At 44.4% G+C, this 15,730-nt stretch overlaps 1 protein-coding gene and 1 long non-coding RNA gene across 3 annotated transcripts in view; one reads left to right on the top strand and one right to left on the bottom strand.

Moving 5' to 3' along the window:
* Positions 1-1,754: 1,754 nt before the first annotated feature.
* LOC309522472 lies at positions 1,755-7,059 on the bottom strand. The gene is made up of 2 exons (XR_014215110.1): positions 7,002-7,059; positions 1,755-4,234 (listed from the first exon to the last, which is right to left on the bottom strand). It is a non-coding gene; the product is annotated as an uncharacterized lncRNA (long non-coding RNA).
* A 149-nt stretch (positions 7,060-7,208) lies between these two features.
* The window catches only part of BRD10 (bromodomain containing 10), a 39,257-nt gene continuing 30,735 nt past the window's right edge, over positions 7,209-15,730 (top strand). For both annotated transcript variants that reach the window (XM_082204489.1, XM_082204488.1), the window contains exon 1: positions 7,209-8,312. In XM_082204489.1, coding sequence (XP_082060615.1) covers positions 7,729-8,312 — 584 coding nt within the window. In that variant the 5' untranslated portion in view covers positions 7,209-7,728. The remainder of the gene's footprint in view (positions 8,313-15,730) is intronic.

Here is a 15,730-nt window from a genome sequence, read left to right as displayed (position 1 = left end):
GATGCAGAGCTTTTAACAAGCACACACCGAGTGTGGCTGTTCAAACAGCTGTGGATACACTTAAAAGAATATACTGTTATTTACTTGGGGGGACCCTCCCTAACCCTAGAAATTAATAAATGGCAGGATTTTGATTAATTGGGTTATGGATGAAATACAAGCTGCAGAACTGTGCCAGACAAGGAATCCCTGGGCTGGCTTATGCAAACCAGTCTGGCTGGCCTAGTGAAGAGCAAATCTGTACACATGACAAAAGGGGCTGATGGACCATCTGAGGAATCCTTTGGCCTGGGGAAGACAGATGTTGCCAAGGCGAGGGTGGGTGTGTTTGAGGTGACAGGAAAAGAGAGTTTTTAGCAAGGTGTTCTGGGAAGAAGATGGAAGAAAGACAGACTGGGATCCATCTTGGTCAGGTTGGCTGAAGGCTGGCTGGGAGAGATGACTTGGACTCCTTGGCTGCATTGCTGTGAGGGACCAGTCCCTCTTGAAATGACCATGCAGGGAGCATGTAGACTGAAGGTGTAAACAGGCGAATAAACCATATTTCTTAAAGCTACTACAGTCTCCAACGTGTCTCAGTTCTCCAAAGGAACACAGGCCCTGGAACCCCATGGACTCTTGCTACCAATTGGCAGAGAGTGGGAGGAAACACTCAATTTTTGTAACAATAATTTACTTTCTGATGAATAAGGAAAGCATGGGAGACTTTATCAAATGCTTTGCTGAAATCAACATGCACAATGTCCATAGCATACTCACGCTCTACCAAACTAGCATTTTTTTAACAGGAGGGAAGGTTGCTCTTGCAACGCTCTCTCACAAAAGACCAGGGCCCTGCGAGATTTGACATCAAGATGGAGCTGTTCCTCCAGGCCAGCCTTTCTCAACCTGTGGGTCCCCAGATGTTGTTGAACTACAACTCCCATCACCCCTAGCTAGCAAGGCCAGAGCTCAGGGATGATGGGAGTTGTAGTCCAACAACATCAGGGGACCCACAGGTTGAGAACCACTGCTCCAGGCCTTTGGCCAGGGTTCAGTCTGACTCATTTTCTTTTTGTTTAAGAACAAGCATGAAGGAGGTTTCCCAGTCCACTCACAGGTCCTTATATCATCAGTGGAAACAGTTGGTCCTGGAGAGAATTAGCTGCTTTCAGTTTAACCTGAGGACTGCCATTTGTTTAGTTTAATTTTAATTTATTTGAATTAATTCTGGGATGCATTTTAATTGATTGCTTGTTTTTATGTATATTGCGTTATTAATATGATGTTAGCCGCTCTGAGCCCAGCTCCAGCAGGGGAGGGGAGGATACAAATAAAATTTTATTATTATTATTACTTATTCCTGATAAACCCTAAGGAGGTTAACCTGGCACCTTCATTACACACCTTTAGGCACCAGGCATAAACGTTCCTCTTTAACCAGGCCTTTGGCTGATTGACATCCAGTGCCCTTTTAAAATGTGTGTAGGGCGGTTATTGGGTTGTTTTTATTTTTTATTATGTATTTTGTGTTTTTATATTGTAACCACCTTGAAACCAGCAGGCATAGTGGCGGTATACAAATTTTAAAAATAAAATGAATAAACTCATGCTGGCTCACACTACTCAATGCATCATTTTCTAAATGCTCACAAGCATTTAGAAGCCATGTTTAATAACCTTTTCTATAATTTTGCCCAATACTGAGGTCAGGCAGGCTGATTTATGGTTCGTCGGAATCTTTGGGTTTTGGCTATATGCAAGACAGCAGTCAGTTCATTTAGTTTTTGTTTATTCAATTTGTAAACCATCTTTCATCACATGGATTATCACAGTTACATTTATCCAAACTAGCAAAAACCACCAAAATAACTTGGCGGCGACAAAAACGCATATAAATAAATTCAAATGCTGGTAAGTGACCCAGGCAACGTACAAAAACAAAAAAGCACTAAAACCAAGTATAACAAACAACCAATAAAGAAACTAAAAGAGAATAGACAGGTCTTACAGATCCTGTAAGATCCACTAGAGAAGGCCACAAATACCTGAAACCCTTCAAATCAAGGGAGATGACAATTGTAGTCTTCGGGGGTTGCTATGGAGAGGCTGATGAGATGGTTGGACAGTGTTCTCGAAGCTACAAACATGAGTCTGACCAAACTGCGGGAGGCAGTGGAAGACAGGAGTGCCTGGCGTGCTCTGGTCCATGGGGTCACGAAGAGTCGGACACGACTAAACGACTAAACAACAACAAATGGAGAGCCTGTTCTTGAGGTTCTAAGCTGCTTAAGGCTTCATAGGTCAAAACCAGAACTTTGAATTGATCCCAGAAACTAACTGGTAGTTCGTGGAGCCCAGCTGGCCTCTCACTGCTGGCCAGCTGTGGAAAAAGGCCAGCTTCTTTGGAAGCAAAGAGTGCAGGCGGCTATGGAACAGGCTGGGTAGACAGCTCCCTTTCTCTAGTGATAGCCTCCGCTTGCTTCAGCCTCAGAGAGATTTTAACCATGAACATGCAGAATTAAAAGCTAAAGAATTCCAAAGCAATTAAATGTTGTTTACCTAGGCCAAGAATTCTGAAGCCCTTTTTGAAAAATACCTACCTGTTCACCAAATGCACAAGAGAAGGGGAGGGATTGTGCCAGCTTGCCAGACCTATTGAGATTAATGACTAAATTTGTTGTCCTCATTAATGTCAATGAGTCTGCTCCGAGAAAACGTTAGTGGATACCACCCAAGATATGAATGGAGCTACTGAGTAACATTATAGGGATGGAGAAAAAACATACGGACAGGTAGTGCTATTTCAGACATCCCCAAATCCTGAAAACAGCTCTGCCATGCCCCCAAACAGTTGTCCTGGCATATACTGTGAAACTGGGGTGGGGGAGGAGAACCCAGTTGACCCAAACCTTGGCAGCAATCCCAGATTCTAAATACTTGGACAAGCCCACTAGAATGTCCATTGTTTCCTGTCAAATAGCCAAGTCATGCAAAGTCTAGAACAGGCTTCCTCAAACTCGGCCCTCCAGGTGTTTTTGGCCTACAACTCCCATGATCCCTAGCTAGCAGGACCAGTGGTCAGGGATGATGGGAATTGTAGTCTCAAAACATCTGGAGGGCCAAGTTTGAGGACGCCTGGTCTAGAAAGAGGGCCATTTCTCAGTTTGTGCGACAGAATAGCAAGGATCTCACAAATATAATGAAAAAATAAACTGAAAAAATGTAACCAAAATTCTCCAAAACTCTGATATTGTAATCCACTTCTTATTATGCAGCATCCTACGAAAATATCAATCTACAGGAAAGACCTGATCTTTGCTTGCTATTCAGAAGAGTATCCTCTGGCTGAAGTTTCTACACATGAGCTTTTAGTAATATAGTTACTGACTCACACTTGCGAGAAAAGGTCAACCTAAGCTCAAGTTGCCTTGGGCTCTCAGCAGGCTTTCAGCAGCCTCTGCCCCCACCCTTTTTGGGGCTTTCTAGAACAAGCAAAAAGTCATGGGGCCATGGCTTCCTGCAAGTGAGCTGAATCTCTCGAAAAGGAATCTCTTTGCTAATCCAAAGATTGCAAGATCCTTCTTGTAAGGAAACCAAGTTCTTTTTCTTTTTATGTCACTTGGAACCTTTCTTCTTTGATTTACTACCAGTGGATGGATACTTGTTTGCTGTAACTTCTGGAAATTTTGTAAGGAAAATATTCACCTATTTGCCAAGCTAAGTGTGATTTATTCTAGCCTAAGTATTTTTGTGGGGATTTTTTTTTTAAGTGGGATGAGGGCAGGTATACTTGGAGTAATTGCCATTGTGTTTAACTTTGCTACAAGAAAGTAAGACTCTCTCTTCCGAACCCCTCTCTAACGGACCTTTCAACATAACCAGCATCCTGTGAGTCAAGGGAAAGCATGGCTATGTGTTTTGGAATGAGGAAATTGAGTGGGTTGGGGAGACATTAGATCACACATTTGTATTTTTGCAATGTCAAACATAAGAGCAACTTCAAGTCAACCTTTTGGATTTGATTATATAGGAGCTGTATTGTTAGGACTATTCAAATTCCATACATTTAGATCAAGAATCTCCAGCCTGCAGGTAAAATTATGCCCACCTTGTGCCCTAACTTGGCTTATGAGGTTGTTTTCCCAAAAACACCCACCTATTTCAAAGTGCATGTTAATTGCTGTTATGCTTGTCCTTCTTCAGCCTTGGTCTTCTGTCCTCGTTTATTTTGCTTCTCTTCAAAAGTTATCTTCTGGAGAACAGATGGGAAGCGTGTGTATATTCTGGCAGAAGCATGAATTTCTTGCAAAACTACAGAATCACACAGTGTGTCCATTTCAATCTTCTGGAACAGTGATGTAATTTTTTTGGGAAATAGCATGATTATGCCCATGAGATAGTATCTTGTGATTAAGAGCCCTATGCAAACAGTGTGACACAAGCAGAGTTTAATCACAGATTTAAGCAGGTTCAGTGCTCACAGTTTGGCTTGCTCGAGTTCTCTGGGCAATTTTCCTTCAACTGTAATTAATCCCACATTTAAAGTCAGCTTTTATTACTTAGATCCTAGCTCAAAGAGTGTCTTCAACTTAAAGGGTGTCATTAACTTTGTATAGAGCTGTGTGTGTGTGTGTGTGTGTGTGCAATATAAGAGAGTGTGTCCTCCAGTAAGAGTGCAACCTCACCCAGAACAAATGATAAATCACTTCCTGGATCTGACAACCACTTGCCAACAGGGTCTCTTCCTGGAATTGAGTTCAAGTTTTTTGGGCCTTATCTAGCCTCCCATTGTAATCTGAAACTGGTCTAGGACCCTCATGACCATACTTGATTCAGATGTAACAGATAAATAGAACTGAGCATCATCAATATAATGACACCATGCTCCGAGTCTCCCAGTGACTGCCCCAATGGCTTTATATTAGCACACAACTTGTCTTTTGCAAAGACCAACAAAGTGAGAAAGATCACCCACTTCTCCAAGTACTCTAGCACAGTGTTCCCCAACCTTGGGCCTCCAGCTGTTTTTTGGACTACAATTCCCATCATCCTTGACCACTGGTCTTGCTAGCGAGGGATGATGGGAGTTGTAGTCCAAAAACAGCTGGAGGCCCAAGGTTGGGGAACACTGCTCTAGCACATGGGGAAGACTTAAAGAGTGGTAGGTTCAAGGGCAACCATAAATACTGGCAGACCAGAATGTCAAACGTAGGATATTCTAGGTGTATAGGAAACTGTTATGGATTCCCCTTTATGGGTGCACCCAAGCCTTCAGATATAGCTGATGACAACCATTATGAGATTTTGCTTTCAACTAAAGAACCCCCCCTTTTTTTTACAGGCACCTTTAGTTTGTTATTCTGTCAGGCTTTAATTGTGCTGCTCTTGATTCTTACCCAATTTTAATAAGGGTTTTTTTTTATGCCAAGCTTACTTGTGAGCATATTTGAACATTCATAATGTTGTTGAAAACTGTGTCGTCCCCTTTTTTGGTGTTTACCATTCTCCACTTCCTTTGGGAGGAGGGGCAGGGTAGACAATTTTAAAAATAAATATTGATTTGAGGTTTTACTGAAAGTGGGCAAGAATTCGGATAAACAAATCAAAGTTGTGGAGCAGTTAACATACAATATTATGTATTGTTACATGTAGCAAAGCTAGGGTGGAGTGTGTGCTGATACACTTATATGAAGGGAGTTTAAGTTTTATGATTCTTTGCAGCCTATTACCCAGGGCATTTCTTCAGCAGGAGCTCACTGGAACTCAGTTCCGGCACCTCTCAGGTGGGCAACACTGCCATTCTAAGTGAACGAGGGAGGTGTTCATGGTGAGTACTGGCACCTCCTTTTCTAGAAAAACAGCTGCTAATCGAACCTAGCAGTTCGAAAGCAAGTCAAAGTGCAAGTAGATAAATAGGTACCGCTCTGGCGGGAAGGTAAACGCCATTTCCATGTGCTGCTCTGGTTTCGCCAGATGCGGCTTAGTCATGCTGGCCACATGACCTGGAAAAACTTTTGTCTGTGGACAAACGTCGGCTCCCTCAGCCAGTAAAGTGTGATGAGCACTGCAACCCCAGAGTTGTTCGCGACTGGACTTAATGGTTAGGGGTCCTTTACCTTTTTAAAGGGACCCCTGACCATTAGGTCGAGTCATGACCAACTCTGGGGTTGAGGCGCACATCTTGCTTTATTGGCCAAGGGAGCCGGCGTACAGCTTCCGGGTCATGTGGCCAGCATGACTAAACCGCTTCTGGCGAACCAGAGCAGCACATGGAAACTCCATTTACCTTCCCGCTGGCGCGGTATCTATTTATCTACTTGCACTTTGACGTGCTTTTGAACTGCTAGGTTGGCAGGAGCAGGGACCGAGCAATGGGAGCTCACCCCGTCGTGGAGATTCGAACCGCAACCTTCTGATCGGCAAGTCCTAGGTTCTGTGGTTTAACCCACACCTTTTTACCTCTAAATAAACAAACATATTCAGCTAAACACTAAATATGATATGGACTACACTGATACATCTTTCAGTTCCCGGCATAAATAACTCTTCCACTGCCACCACAATCCTAATAGCGTCTACTCTGAAGACATCCTACCGATATCAATCGGGTTTTCTACCAAGAAAGTCTTGAAACATGAGTGAATAATCTGCTGCTGCGTGGCAAAGCTGCACAAAGCTGCGACCACCACCTACTGGACAAGGAGCTAATCGCGCTCCCAAAAACGACACACTTCTGCACATTCCTCAAAACCTTCCCGCAAACGCAACGTGACTCTGCCCCCCATTTCTCCCCATCGCAAGACTGCAATGGGTGCAAAAAAACCCCAAGATCCCAAGTCGACGGACTTTGATGACAAGTACCCTTCCCTCCCAATCCAACTATTGAAGACGGCACGGAACAACCACCTCCGAAATTGCAGAGAGCCTATTGGAACTCAAACCCAAAAACAACCAGCCGCATGCAACCCCTGTCGAAGAGATCTCTGTTGCATTTTCCACGTGAATCTTAATACACGTACGACGAGCCCAGCCGCTTCTCCGTGAGCTCCCATTAAATGACCCAGAGCGGACATGCGCAGTGCTACTCTACCGCCTGCCTGCCTGCCCGCCCCCTCCTTCCCCTCCGTCGCTCCTTGATGACGAAGCACCGCAGCTGGCGTCCAAAACAAAACGCGCAGCCTGGATCCGCCACGCATGCGCAGTTTCCTCAAGAGGCCACTCTTTTTCCCTTTCCCCCACCCTTTCTGCCTCTTGTCTGTGGCGGGGGGGAGGGGACAGCTCAGGTCTGGCAGCCGCAGCAGCAGCCGCCCCCCCCTCCCCGCTCCCGCTTAACTGACAGCGCGACCGGCTTCGGCCGCGTCCCTCAGCGAACGCCGCGCGCGCTCGAGCGCCGTGAGGGGAAGCAGCAGGCCTCGCCTCCGCCGGCTTCCAGCGGAAGGGGGCAGCCCGGCAGCAGGTCCCACACGCCGGGCAAGAGGGGGGCGGTGTCGGCGGCGGCGGCGGCGGCTTCCCCGGCCGCCTTCCTTCTCCTCCTCCTCCTCTCCGGGGTCCGAGGCCGGGGAGCGCGGCTGCTGCTGCCGCCACCTGCCGCCACAGGTGGGCAGCCCTGTATATACCCCGCCGTGAGGGGCTTCATGCCGGGCACAGAGTAGCGGCGGCGGCGGCCGGCCTAAGCGAGGAGAAGCGGGGAGTCCGTCGGATGCCCGTCGCCGGCAGCCTCGGCGTCAGGGCCGGCGGCGGCGGGGCATGAACCTGGCGCAGCCCGAGGGCCAAGAGGAGGAGGAGGAGGAAGGCGGCGGCGAGGAGGAAGAAGAAGAGGAAGGCGGCATGGAGCCTCCGGAGGACGCGGCTGCAGCGGACCCGGCGCCGGTTGGGTGCCCGCTCCAAGAAGCGGCCGGAGGAGAAGGGGCCGGCGGCTGGGAGCAGAGCCTGAGCCCGGAGCTGCAGCAGGCGCGCCGGATCCTGAGCGAGTTCCTGCTGGAAAAGCACCGGCCCCTGACAGCTCCTTTCCTGAGACCTTTCGGAGGAAGCCAGCAGGAGGCTGAAGGGGGGCTGCAAAGTGGATCGGCCGGCTCCTCCTCCTCCTCCTCTTCTTCTTCCCAGGATCCGTCCAGCCAAGATCCTCCGCCGCCGCCGCTCTCTGGGATGTGGTTGCTGAAGATGGAAGAGAAGTTTTCCTCCGGCCAGTACAAAGGGATCGCGGATTTCGTGGCCGATTTCCGGCTGATGCTAGAGACGTGCTACCGGCTGCACGGGGTGGATCACTGGCTCTCCAAGCAGGCCCAGAAGTTGGAGATGATGCTGGAGCAGAAGCTGGCGCTGCTGTCTCGGTAAGGGGTGATGGTGATGGGCAGAGCTTCTTCCTGTCTGGGTTGTTGTCATCAGCTTCACTCCTTAGGAGCTCAACCTTCTCCCCATTTTATCCTCACAACAACTCCGTGAGGTAGGCTAGTGTTGGGAGTACTTTAGCCATTGAGGGAGGGTTTGAACCCAGGTCTCTCAAGTGCTAGCCCAGCGCTCTAACCACTGACTGTATACCACGCTGACTCTTAAGGAACACCGAAAAGGAAAACGTAGAGTTGTCCTTCTTGTGAAATGTTATGTATTGCCACAATTCACGTAGAAATCTATTCTTTAATATATTACCTATATTTCTGTGGCTACAGTCCTAAGGACGTTTAGTAGGAAGTAAGTACCATTGTACATGGTGGGCTTCCTTAGCAGTAAACATGTTTAAGATGGTGCTGCAAATCTTTGGCACAAACTCATTCGAGGTGATAATCCACTTGTAGTGCAGACTTGTGGATGAATGCTTAGTAGTAACTTCTATTGAATTCAGTGAGATTGCTCCAGGGCTAGTATGTATAGGATCATGCCTAACATGTGCACAGTTACCTGGAAGTAAGTTCCATTGGAATAAAAAGAAACTTCTTAGTAAACATGTATGTGTTTGGTTGTTAACATGTGGTATTGAAAGCATTTGTTTTCATTTTTAGCAGCATGTTACCTTTTTTGTAGCATGTGTACTTAGAGTAAATGACAATAATACTTCCAAAGAGACAATATCTGTTAATTGTTTTCATTTCTAAAAAGGGAGGTTATAGGATTTAGGTTTCTTTAAACCCGATTTCCTGAGTCTGTATGTGGGGGACCTGTTGTCCTGACATTGAAAACTGGATTTAGGGTCTGAATTTAATCATTAAAATGAAATCCTAGTCCTGATGAGGTAATGCCTTGGGTTTTGTGGATGTTAGCATTAGGCTGAAGACATAATGCACACTTATCTCAGAGTACGTCCCACTGAAAACAATGACACATGCTTCTGAGGAAACATGCTTAGGATGTAGCGAAAATTTGTTTATGTAGCTTTAAAAATATAGCAACAGACTATGAATGAATTGAGAATGTTCATCGGCTTAGGAATGTAGAACAAGAGCTCAGAAACTACACCTGAGTAAAAGGGTATGATTGATTGTGTGTGTGGTGGGGTCATAATGGAAGACAAAATGTTCTTGAAGTTCATTACAAGGTTTAACTACTAAAATTTTAATTTGCTTCCTCTTATGTTAAGAAATCATTTTTTTATTATTAACTCCTTCCCTTTAAAATTAGCTTGTTGCTATAAGAAGGGTGGGGGTGATGCTTGTTGCTGACAAAAGTGAAATCTCTGAAGGTAAAATATGCAGTGATGCAAATAATTAGGAGATTGTGGCCTGGCTTGCACATAACGCTAAACCATGGTTTGTTTAATCTGTATTGATTTACAAAGCTCTAAATAACATAGGTTTAGGGTACCTTAGGGATCGCATGAACCCTTATACCCCAGCTTAACTCTAAGGTGAGGCACATTGAGCAGCAACAAGAAATCGAGCTTTTAGTGCCATTGGCATAGTTCTGTGGAATATCCTGCCAATACAGCTTCAGCAGGTGTATTCTGTTTCAACCTTTAATCCCCTTCTGAAAACTTTTGTTTTCCACCAGGCTTATGCAGGCAACTCTGAAGACATCTTTCCATAATAGTTATGGGATGGTCTCTGATTTCATTTTTTAAATGTGGCTTTTATTGTATCATTTTATATATGGCAACTGTAAACTATTTTATGGATATTGGTATATACAAATATTCTTTATAAATAAATAAATAAATAAACAATCAATCAATCAATCAATCAATCCAGGAGTTGCCCCTCAGACAATCAAATAATGTCCTGTTTCTCCATAGTTTGTTTTGCTTTCTAGTTGCTCTTGCCTTGTGGGTTTTTTTAGCCTTGTGTGGATCTGGAGTGGAGTGATCAAATAAACCATGGTTAAGGAAGGATGCTGGATCCACATGTAGCACCAAACAAACTATGATTCATTAGCAGATGGCAAACTACAGCTTCAGATTGTGGTTTGATGGCAGTAAACAAACTACAGTTTATCTGCTGGGCAGTTTCACACCTAACACTAAGTTTTGTATTGATAAACCATAGTTTAATAAACTATGGCTTAGTGTTAGGGGCAAACTATGCCAGTGTAGGAGAAGAGGTAACTACAACTGAAAAAATTAACATTGTTCAGGTGTAAATATTTGGGATATGTTAGTTTATAATTGCACATAGTTTTGTGTGTAGGACAGTATCCATTGTAGGTTTCTCTTGCAATCCTTATATGATTCCCCTGCACACCTCCAGCTACTCTGCAACTCTCCATACCTGAGTAGAAATAGCCTGCTAACCCCCACATTGGCTCAATTTTCTATGGGAAGAGCCTCTTTCCTCTGTATCAAACTTGATAACTGTGACCAAAGGGCCAAAGGTTTGCTCTTGCATCCACAACCTGCCTGTCTTGATGTTGCTGAGAAGGGTTGGCTCTAATAAATTCTTCTCATAATTGTGCTCTTTTTTCCTTCTGAAACTTTGGGAAACTGCATCATGAATGTGTCTTTAAATAAGCACACACACCCTCTTAAAATTATTGGGCGTAGACCAGGCATAGGCAAACTTGGCCCTCCAGATGTTTTGGGACTACAATTCCCATCATCTCTGAGCAGTGGTCCTGTTAGTTAGGGTTCATGGGAGTTGTAGTCCCAAAACATCTGGAGGGCCGAGTTTGCCTATGCCTGGTGTAGACCTCCAGCACAGAACTGGTGAAGTTGGAGAAAGTTGAACTGACAGTATTTTATAGGATAGCTGGACGTTGGGCAGTTTGGCTCTTTGGAATCGTGGTGGCTGCTTGAAATTGCTATGCATGTTTGATTACTTGTTGAGTTGTTTGGATGGAGGTATCACAACACACACTATATTTCTAGCATGATCCCACTAACCCACATTTACAGTACTGCAGGAGTATTTGTTCACCATATCCAGTCTGGAGGCCACAGGTATCAAATAATGCCGCTTTCATTCTGGACAGATTTGAGCACACCAATTGCGCTTGTTTAGAGACCACCTGTTTCACATAGATTGCACAAATACATAATTCTGCTCTTATTAACTCTGGGTTCTACAGTCAAGCAATATATAAATTATGTTAAATAAAATAAAATTTGTTACAATAGTGAATAGGCCTCCCTTTGATCCTAGCAGGGCTTCTGGTGTATTAGTATAGTGCTAGAATTTGCTTTAAAAATCTTTCTGGGGTTCTTTTAGTGAAGCTATATTATCTTCACCCCAGTTCTGCCAGTGCAAAAAGCTAGGTATATACATTTAGGCTGTGAGTGTTTCCCTTGCCACGACAAGAATAGTGCTGCCCTCAGGGAACCGCAATAGCGATCAGCATTTCTCCCACCTTTGAAGCTACTGAAGATGGGGTGGGGGACTGCGACCCCCAACTCTGCATAACCACTGTTTCCTTCTCCAATGGGGATTCATTCACCACTGCTGGGTGGTAGTGCTCTGAGTGCTGCCATTCAGTATCAGCCAAACTGGTGCACACTCCACTTGTTTTCCCTGCAGAAATTTTGCGTGTGTGATGTGGTAGTGGGGCTTCAGTTGCTGGGAAGTGGAAATCCCTTGTAAAAAACCAGAATCTACTTCAAATCAGTGTTTTTGCACAATGAGAGAATCGGCAAGCACCAGTTCTCTTATTTTTACTGTGTAAGCTATGGAGGCTAATACAAGCTTTAATTTTTGGATGATTGTTGGGAGGGAAGCCATGTAAAAATCATGCTAATTCAAGAGGGTCCATTTTAATTATGTGGGATCCTAATTACCAAAACCCAGGATATGGAGAAGCAAAATTTGCTTTCAGCTTCCCTGTGCTTTGGTGGCAGGAAGTGTGTGCTTTCTGTGTTTTGGGGTGTGTGTGTATTTTGTCTCTTTTATCAAAGAGGTGTTTTTGTTTGTTTTTGTTTTGCAATTCTTGGAGGTCTAAGAGGTACCTCTCTTAACCAAACAGTTTTTAATTGCAACCCAGGATTTCCCCTTCCTTGCTGTTGCAGCCTCACACAGGACCCAAAAAACCAACCCTCAAAGAAATGAGGATGGGGAGAGGCAGTACTAGTGGGTGGATGAATTTGGGAAGATAAGAAAGAATTTACAGAACCACAACCCACATCTAGCCTGTTCCCAACCCCTGATTGGTTACAGAGCACAGTTTAGCTTGTGTTCATGCTGCAGCTGGTGCTGCTTCGTGGAGTTGGGCAGTGGGATAGCAGCAGTAAGTTAAAAGGACCCCTGGACAGCTAAGTCAAAGGCAACTATGGGGTTGCAACGCTCATCTCGCTTTTCAGGCCAAGGGAGCCAGCGTTTGTCTGCAGACAGCTTTCCGGGTCATGTGGCCAGCATGACTAAACCGTTTATGGCGCAACGGACACTGTGATGGAAGCCAAAGTGCACGGAAACGCCGTTTACACTCCCGCCTCAGCAGTACCTATTTATCTGCTTTTGAACTGCTAGGTTGGCAAGAGCGGGGACAGAGCAATGGGAGCTCACCCTGTCATGGGGATTCAAACCACCGACCTTCTGATCGGCAAGCCCAAGAGGCTGAGTAGTTTAGACCACAGTGCCACCTTCGTCCCTAGCAAGCAGTTACCCCAAGGCAGGACTGCTTACAACCTGCCATCCGGCAGACTTATGAGGAAAAGGATGATAACCATTTCTTGTATGCTTGAGGGAAACCTGGACTGTGGAGAGCAGAGTACTATACAATCTAAATCAATTCACTTTAGACCTTTGGCTACAGTTTTAATAATTCTAAACTTTGATGTCATGATGTCAAGTTAAACACCAATAATAATCCTGTGTGAATTTTTCCGTTCTTCCAGTCCTCAAATTGAGATGGTTTCCATATATCATCGCCTTCATAGATAACAGCGCTCTTTCCATCATTAATTACAGAACTGTCGTTCTTAAGTCCCACTGAGGAGTTTCATCCACAATATAAAAACAGCTCTATTTCTCTATTTCTCCTCTCAGACTTAAGTCCTCCGACAGAACTTCCCAATATGGCGACGGTATTTTTAATTGCGTCATTCCAAAGCCCTTATACATTTCACGCTCTTCTTAAAACATGCTCTGGTTCAAAAGTTTATCTCCACACAGCCTTAAATCCACAGCTTAAGTCCTTAAAACGACATTTCTGACTTGTGGGTGGGGGGGATTCTTGTTTAATCACATAAGGAAAGAAAGGAAAGTTTTTTCCTCCTCCCTCATCAGTCCCTTTACCATACCGAGTCCTGGCGTATCTTCTCATAATCTATACTTGTTCCTCCGACGCGTCTTGTTTTATCAGCGATCTCTTCTGTTAGCAGTCTTTACTCCCCCTCCTTCCTTGAAATATGTGCATTCGCTTCATCCAAATTGTTTCTTTTGAAGTTATTGCAGCTAGTGGCGCGGATCAGAGACGGCGTCCAGGAGCACCGAAATCCCACAGGAGGGCTTTGTGCCTAGTGCCCCCATCCCCACAAATTCGGGGGTGGTATAAGGCACAGCATGCAAGGGCAGTCCCCCCCACCATCCTGGGGGGGGGTAGGGAGGCTAATTACTCCCATCATAGCCTCCAAATTACCTCGTGTGGGTCGGAGAGATGTTATTGTCAGCCATCTTCTGATGCGCCCCCTAGTGGGGCCCCTGAACAGTCACTTATGGGTTTGCGGTGTTTGGGAGCCAAAACGTTTGAGAACTAAGCTGTTTGAAAACCAAGGTACGACTGTCCTTTGATTGTGGTAAAATGCATAATTTAACAAACAAAGGAAAGACACTTCCCTGGGTCCCTTAATGATCAAGCATACCATGCTTGATACCATCACACTTTTGCCAAAGGGATGGCTCGTATCCTGGCTCAGAACTGAAATTGATTCAAGCAGACAACTCCTTCAAAGTTGGGCCCTGCCAAGCATCCATAACTCAGATTGTGCATTGGAGCATATTGTGTCTCACCTCTGCATCCCTCTTCTACAACTGCAGTGATGTTGCTGATGAATATACATGTTATTCAGCATACAAGCTTGTTCAAATTGAAGGGCTCAGAATGTAAAGCAAGAATCTGTACAGGATGCACAGAATTTCTAGTTAAAGTTTATTTTTTTGCTCAAGTCCAAGACACTAATCACTGTTGATCAAAACCTCACTAAATATGATTTTAAGGCTTTAGGGAACTGTGGGCAAAGAGCTTCTGAAATTATGAAATACAGTGGTACTTTGGTTTATGAACTTAATACGTTCCGGAAGTCCGTTCTTAAACCGAAACTGTTCTTAAACCGAGGTGCGCTTTCCCTAATGAGGCCTCCCGCCACCAGTACCCTTCCACCGTTAGAATTCCATTCTTAGACCGAGGTAAAGTTCTCAAACTGGGACACTACTTCCGGTTTTGCGGAGTTCGTAAACCAAATCGTTTGTAAACAGGACTGTTCTTAAACTGAGGTACCACTGTAAATAACAGCTCCATCCTTGAGGTTGTCTGACTTGGCACAGAGAAGCTTCTTCACTAGAATAATTTACAGATTTAGGCAAAAGCTCTTTATATACTGTAACTGAGCTCTCCCAGGCTCCATTCTCTTAACTTTGTTTTTACCTTATTGTGATTCCAAAAAGTTTGCTCCATGCAAAGGGCACATTGCTAAATACAAATTAAACGTATCTGATTTGCATTTTAACACAAGGTTTGGGTGGGAAAACAAGCAATTGCATTTAAAATTAGCTGTATGCCCATTTCTTTGTTTATACTACAGTCCAATACAGTAAAAAAAAAAAAAAAACCAATTTGCATTTAACACTATTTTTAACAATCAGGCAGCAAAGTCGAGAGAATTTAATACCTAGTGAGAAAGAAATTAATTTCCCCCTTGTCCAGTTTTAATTTTAATTTGTTTGAATTAATTGTGGGATGTATCTCAATTTATTGATCGCTTGTTTTTATGCATTGTATTACTTGTATGATGTTAGCTGCTCTCAGCCTGGCTTTGGCTGGGGAGGGCGGGATATAAATAAAATATTATTATTATTATTATTCCTGGATGCTTTGCTCAAAATATGATAGATTTATTTTACATATAAAACAATGGAGCGAAAAGTTTCCCTTTTGCCTTTCTCTACTGAGGATGGTTAAAGTTTCATGATAAATGCTAACACAAGTTTGACGTGCCAGAAGGCAGATTAAAAAACAACATCATAAGAAGAGCCCTGCTGGATTAGACTAAAATTCTCATCTAGTCCAGCATTTTCTTCCCATAGTAGTCAGCCACATGCCTTTGTGAAGCCAATAAGGATGACCTGAGTTCAACAGCACTCTTCCTACTTGTGATTCCCAGCAAATGGTATACGGAGAC

This window comes from Podarcis vaucheri (assembly GCF_965113315.1).
Source record: "Podarcis vaucheri genome assembly, chromosome: 17".
In the NCBI taxonomy this organism is placed as follows: domain Eukaryota; kingdom Metazoa; phylum Chordata; class Lepidosauria; order Squamata; family Lacertidae; genus Podarcis; species Podarcis vaucheri.
The sequence above is the reverse complement of the archived record's forward strand: the minus strand, read 5'-3'. Positions and strand labels throughout refer to the sequence as shown.